This window comes from Bufo gargarizans, chromosome 3 (genome assembly GCF_014858855.1).
Source record: "Bufo gargarizans isolate SCDJY-AF-19 chromosome 3, ASM1485885v1, whole genome shotgun sequence".
In the NCBI taxonomy this organism is placed as follows: Eukaryota; Metazoa; Chordata; class Amphibia; order Anura; family Bufonidae; genus Bufo; species Bufo gargarizans.
The window spans coordinates 418,825,485-418,832,460 of record NC_058082.1 but is presented as its reverse complement, the minus strand read 5'-3'; the positions used below and the strand labels follow the sequence as shown (position 1 = coordinate 418,832,460).

At 39.1% G+C, this 6,976-nt stretch overlaps 1 protein-coding gene across 1 annotated transcript; it reads right to left on the bottom strand.

Annotated features, from left to right (window-relative positions):
- Window positions 1–1,886: 1,886 nt before the first annotated feature.
- On the bottom strand, window positions 1,887–5,069 carry LOC122933116 (guanylyl cyclase-activating protein 1). The gene is made up of 4 exons (XM_044287901.1): window positions 4,872–5,069; window positions 2,909–3,058; window positions 2,709–2,799; window positions 1,887–2,065 (listed from the first exon to the last, which is right to left on the bottom strand). The coding sequence occupies exons 1-4, from the start codon at window positions 5,067–5,069 to the stop codon at window positions 1,887–1,889; spliced, it is 618 nt and encodes a 205-aa protein (XP_044143836.1).
- Between the last annotated feature and the right edge of the window lie 1,907 nt (window positions 5,070–6,976).

Genomic DNA, 6,976 nt, shown 5'->3' with positions numbered 1-6,976 from the left:
CATTATCCCGTGACATAAGACAGCTTTTCCCAAATAAGGCTTTAGTAAAAGATTTTCTTCATCTCATAAGACAGGATCCGATCCTTTAAAGGGAGTCTGTCATCAGCATTTCACTTTTTTAACCCTTCCCATAGCTCTCTAGCATGCTTACAGTTAATAAAAACGTTACCTCTAGCATCAATCCTGGACTTATAAAACCGTCAAAAACGATCTTTGTAGCATATGCAAATGAGGGATCGCAAGTGCCCAGGGGTGGCGTTACCCTCGTAGGTGCCCTGCTAGCTCAGCCTTTTCTTCGCTTCCCCCTGCCCCTTCCTTCCCTCCGCCCGCCCATCCTTTCCCTCTGACCACCTATCTACTAACTTGTTATTCCTCCGAGATCCTGCGCCTGCGCACTCAGTCTGTCGGCCGGCGCATGCGCACTGCGATGCCCATTCCCATTCAGAGGGAAAGGATGGGCGGGCGGAGGGAAGGAAGGGGCGGGGGGAAGCGGGGCTGAGCTAGCAGGGCACCTAAGAGGGTAACGCCGCCCCTGGGCACTTGTGAGCCCTCATTTGCATATGTTACAAAGATCGTTTTTGACGGTTTTATAAGTCCAGGATTGATGCTAGAGGTAACGTTTTTATTAACTGTAAGCATACTAGAGAGCTATGGGAAGGGTTAAAAAAGTGAAATGCTGATGACAGACTCCCTTTAAATATACGGTTGCTGTAGTATCAAATCTGAAACCATCCTACCTACAGGGAATATCTGACCCATATTTAGACTTTCTCTGTGACCTGTGCAGGGAGGGGGAGGAGGTGAGCTGTCACCATCACTTCTGAAAAGTGATCTTTACAGTAGAGGATCACTTAATATATTATTAAGTATAATATGACAAGGAAAAAATCACCCAAAAATATTTAAATGTTTAGCATTAATACGTGATTCATTTTCTGATGACACATAAGACTCTCAGTTTACACCTGTTCCTGTATATCAAGACTAACAAGGAGCCTGCACAGGTTCATCAGCCTCATCTAATTCCCTATTCCCAAATTAAATTTCCTGGATAATGGCCCCGGTCTTTTCTGTAGTTTTTTCTATAACCTGTGGATTATTTTAATCAGCTCACACCTTTTCATCCAACCCTCTTTTATATATGCGAGTGCGCACCACCATTGTAGATCTGTCCCTGTAGTAGGTGAATATCTGCCTTAAATGTATCTTCAGATTCAAATGTAAAGAATCTTTCCATTCACTGACTGCAAGTAGAGTTCAATATAGTGCAGAATTGAAACACAAAGCATATTAGTAAGACTATGTATAGCTATAGAACTCCTTCAAGCTGCAAAAACATAACATCAAAATACATTTGGAGAAATGAGATCACAATGTCATAGTTCCCTGTCTTATACTACATGACACTGATATATACAGTATGTATATTATATCAGTGTATGTATATGCATATCACCAATACCTACAAGGTATACTTTATATTCTGCTACCCACTCTCTTTTCATCAAGAGATCCTTTCGGCCGTTCTGCCATAACCGTACTGAGGAGGACACCACTACACATATTTTTTATAATTACCTGTCAGTATATTTCATCTGGCTATCAATGCTCTACAAATTATTACACAATTAGACCAGCATGGCTAGAAGTATTGTACCCTACCGGTGATGACTGGACTGTGTAGTCCTTTTTTGCTTTAGATCTTTAAATGAACTCTAACCCTTCTAGGTAATTCTACGGCTTCTGTAAAGCTTGTGAAGATGTTTACCCATTATATGACCGTTTTAGTGTAGGTCACTTTAAATAATCCATCTTGGCCTTGTTATAGGCAAAGTCCTCAGAAAAAAGAATGAAATGTAATGGAGCCACAGACATTGTTTTATTTCTCAGGGAAGTGAATGAACAGTTGCGATTTCTGTACAAGGTCGTTCTGTCATGTCCATCCTTTTACCATCATTCTGAATCATGTAGACAATGTGTTTCAGGTCTAAACTGCGGGTCAGCACATCCAGGAGTAGCTCATCCTTCTGAACACCTTCCATAAATTCTTCGAGTGATAGTTCACCTGGGGAAAAAAAATTGCATCTTTAAAACTTTGAGGTCTTAAAAGGATTGTCCACTCTTTGGATAGCAAGTGTTTTATTCTCTTCCATTGCCACCATAGGGAAATGGGCTGCGCATGTGAAGCAGCAACATTATCTGGGTCCTCCAGGGTAAAAGTTTTTACCTGTTCTCTGAGTTAAGCAGGTCATACACGTGAGATAATTATTGGACAAGCCTACCAATTTCATTGGGACTGGCCAACCATCTAAGTTATATTAAAAAAGGTTATACCAGACAAACCCCTTAACTACATTTTCTACAACTAAACAGAACAGATAAAATGTATTCTTGTTTTAATGTCAGATTTTTTTATGTGTTTTTCAATATTTCTCTTATCTCTCATATGTTTACAGCTATCTCTTATTATATTGTGCTGCAGTTCATGCTATATTAATGACACATTTTCATTACTCGTATTAAGTCGTACTCTGTATCTAGTGGTATGCCTTGGTAGGTACAAGGAGTGGCACTAAAGCAACCCATCTAGTTCTGTCAGCAATCATGTTAAAAAAATAAGTCAAAGTTCTAAGGCAGCAACCCTTGTAGCAAATACATCAAATGTTATGTAAAGGCATTCCAATAATAAAAACAGGAAGATTACTCACCATCGCCATTAATATCAATTTTGTCAAAAACCATATCTGTGAACTCCTCTGCGGTCATATCTTCATTGCATCTGTTAATAGCCCTAATAGCCTGAATAAAACAGTACATTTGCTTAATATTTCAGTGCTTTCAGTCCCATATCTATATTTAGGAAATGCATTAAATGTACAGGCCTGATCTATTTGAATTCCTGCCTTACCTTTATTATATTGAGAAGTTCTCCTCTGTCAATGCAGCCATTCCCATCCACATCATAGAGTTTAAAGTACCACCGCAGCTTCTGCTCCACTTTGCCTTTGAGGACTAAGCTCAAAGCAGCTACGTATTCCATAAAATCCATATAACCATCCTGAAAAAAGAATGTAGGTGAGCATACAAGCCTGTTAGTGTACATTATCCAATATCTATCTATCTATCTATCTATCTATCTATCTATCTATCTATCTATCTATCTGTCAGTGTCACTTATGTTGGTGGTGTAAAGGTTGGTGGAGCTCTGTAAAAGGATAATTCTGAACCATAAGCACTCTTAACTTTTCCCAGTTTCATGATTAAAAATAATATGTACCATTATGGAAGTTCTATGTAGAGGGCTTACCGCTGCATACTGTTCTTAGACCACTGGGGGGCACTATTTTGTGACCAGTGGACATAGTTCGTTCATAACTGGGTGCATACTGCAACATCCAATACAGTATGCACTCTAAACGGCCTATTAACAGATCCTTGTAGAGGGCAATGCATGTGATTAAGATCTTTTTCTTTTCTTTTTTTTATAACTATCTTTTGATAAATGACCAGTTGGCACAATCCTAACATGGCTGCATTTTTTTTTTGCTTTGCTGAAATATTTGCATATAAAATCAGATAGCACTAAAATATTACCATTGATTTATATGGCGTTTTTCTCTGTTTGATTCATATGGAATAAAAAAAATGGTGCAATGCTCCGTTGGATTCTGCATTACGGAATCATTCTCCCCAGAGAGCAGCACTTGCTCAGTAATACATTACCATGGTATGGAGATGGACTCCATATGCCACTGTATTACTAATATAAGGATCATTTAAATACACAGCATTTAAAAATGGAGCTATTCAGTATAATCCAGTCCCTTCTGTAGCACAGCAATGACCTTAGCAAAATACCATAAATAATATATCATACCATAAATAATGTGTTTACCTGTGTTTCAGGTTTTTCATGGGATGTCCACCATGTATAAAAACTTAAAAGGTAAATTTGAACATGATATATTAGTGGGTGGATCCTGCAGATTTCGGTTGGATACACTGATAAGCTAATGACTATGACAGTCTACAGACAACCCATCAGGGTTTGCTATGGGGGGAACAAAGAACCACTCTGTTAAATTTTTGCCTGCCAGAGCAGCACCCCACCCCACCCCAGCGAAAAAAGTGGCACCAGAGATGCCTGGCAGTTGCTTATTGCCAGATGCAGTAACAGTGTGCTTGGTTATTGGGAAGTTGATTCTGAACATGCCAATTTTGATTAAACTGGCCAACCATCTAATGTGGGTGAAGGTGTTCTGAGTTATACCTGATGTCAGCGGAAAGAAGAATCGGTTGTTGGATTTCAACCTGCATGATCCTTTTATTTTCAGGGTAAGTTGCTGCAGATGTATCTGGCAGCTGCTCTCCCCTCTTCCCATTCAGCTAAATATATGTATGTATAGGGTGATTGAAAATAAGAGCTTTTAGCTAACCAATCAGCTTAAATATTCCTTAAAATGGTTAACGCACAACCAACCTTTTTGATTTTACCTTTTGTAGAACTTCAAATTATTTCACTTTGTCTGTAAATACTTGGGGCTTTCTATTTTACTTGCTTTTATAGTGATAACATTTTCTGCTGTGCTGTACAGAGATCATCATAACTCACAGTGCTTACTGTCACCACTGGGGCTTACAATCTAATTTTCATAAATCAAACACGAGACCTAATTTCATAGAAAGCAAAGACTATAACTATATTGGATGACTGCATACTTTGATTTATATGCCACACAGTTTTGGACCTATCACCCCTATATAAATACACCTATTGGCATTTTTGTATATTTGTTTTGTAAATTGCTATGCCCAATCAAGTTACAACATAAAATAGTGTAATGCATCAATACAAGTTATAGGCAAGTTACCTTGTTAAAGTCAAACGTGTTGAACATTTGTTCAATGTATTGATTGGATGCTGGACTGAGGTTCTTGAGTCCAAAGAACTGCTTGAATTCATGTTGGGTCAACTGACCAGATGGACACTCCGTCATGAACTTTTTATACCAACGGTGGATTTCTGTGGAACTTAGTTCTTCTACAGTTTTTCCATCCATATTCCCCATTTTTAAAAACTTAAAGTCTTGTTGCCAGTTTTAAAATTTGTAGAAATGTAGAAAAAGTTTCTCCCAAAAATACAAAAAAGGCTCAATAAAAAATTACACTTATAGGCTGCATCCAATAATCAAAATAAATTGTCAAAATACTTTAAAGAGCCTTCTTGAAATAAGGTCCCAAGGATTCAAGGTGTCCAGTGTGTGGAAGAGTCTAAATGAAAAGCCGTTGAAAAATGGAAAAAACTTCACTTAAGGAACTACGCAATTCCATTGCTAACCAATCAGAAGACTTCTCAGTGGGGGAACCCCTCGTGTCTGAACAGGTGAAATTCAACGAGTGGCAATACAAATACACCCCCACACTCAGTAAGCTATCTGTAGTGATTAAGAAGAAACAAGATTACAGAAGGAGGTGATTTAGGATGCCTCTTGAAGGATTTGTAATCTTCTAATCGCAGATCTGGCTCTGACATTGTTAATGACCTATGAGTGCTCTAACAATAGCATCAAAAATAAACAGGGTGCTACTTCAGTTTCTTTGCATGTAATTGTTAGAACCTTACTGCTGTTGAGTGGCTGAGGTCTACTGCAAAACCAGGATTCAATGTATATTAGGGGGTATTGTAAGTTTACAGAGAGATGCCCCAAGTTTGAGACTCTTATCTAATGCGTAATGCTTACCTAATGCCAGAGTGTTATAACATTAGTAACATTAACAGCTATTAATGAGTAGCATAAATGCTATCAGAATCTAGAGGCCCTTTACACGGGTAAATAATTGGGGTTCCTAGAAAAGCTTGTCCCCAATTATTGCCCTAGGTAACAGTGTCTCTGTTCTTCAGATGAAGGCATAGCTAGTGCAGTCACCTAAGTCATCGTTTTTGGGCAGCAGATTGTGCTGTCTAAATAGCGATCTTCTGCCCAGAAACAAGGAATGTGTATGGGTATAAGTGATCACTCAAGCCATCGCTTATCACCTTACAGCAGAGGTGATTGCTGCATGTAAATGCAGCTGTCACTAAAGGTGCATTGACACCTGCCGAGGACCAGCAGATTGTCAGGAAGGAAGCGCTCCTTCTAAACAGTCAGCTGGTTGTAGTGGAGGTGAAGTGCTGCATTTACATGCAGCAATCACCTACACAGTATGAGGATGAGTGGTCACTAATGCTATCACTCGTCCTCATACAGCTCTGCTGCCCAGAAACGCCTGTACGGACCACAGTTTCACTCAATGAAGGAGCATTACGCTAGTTCATCGGATGATTGGCTGCACCTTTACACGGGCAGATTGTCCGGAACGAGCATTAGCAGGAACGCTCATCCCTAATAATCTGCCCGATTATTTCACCGTCTAAATGAACCTTAACTCGGATGAGCAGGCAATTACAATGACCAAACTGTTTGTTCCCAATAATTGCTTGCTGTGTCAGGCTATGTAAAGGGGCTTTAACATGCTACTTTAAATGAAGTAATTTCAGACTTGTCATTTATGCAGATTTCAAGAATTGCATCTGCCATTCATATCAATACACCAATTCTGTAATTTTTGTAATATACCAATTCTGCAAACAGTCTTAAGGATTGGCAAGTATCATTGCCATGCTAGATATAATGGAGGTTGAAGAGCTGTGCTTTACTAATCATTTCCTCCTATAAATAAAGAATGCAGATTACACATATGTCTTTTTCTGATCTTAGGTATACAATATAACAAAACAATAACAAATACAGGTGCACTCTGCAGTCTCACTAAACCCTCAAACTGATTTTAAAATTGAGAGATTAGCCAACATGTCCTACGGTGTAGAACATGTCTAAGCCCGGGCACCACGTCAAAGTTTCTCAAGTAGCCCGGGACCTAACAATCTCCTACCTGAGCCGTACGGGCGATACCAGGAGCCAGTGGGCAAATTACA

Excerpts from the sequence above, each read along its gene's own strand:
- LOC122933116 (XM_044287901.1), bottom strand. The coding sequence starts at position 5,069 with ATGGGGAATATGGATGGAAAAACTGTAGAAGAACTAAGTTCCACAGAA. Across the intron at positions 3,059-4,871 it reads ACACGTTTGACTTTAACAAG|GATGGTTATATGGATTTTAT; the intron begins GTAACTTGCCTA and ends TTCTTTTTTCAG. Across the intron at positions 2,066-2,708 it reads AATTGATATTAATGGCGATG|GTGAACTATCACTCGAAGAA; the intron begins GTGAGTAATCTT and ends TTTTTTCCCCAG.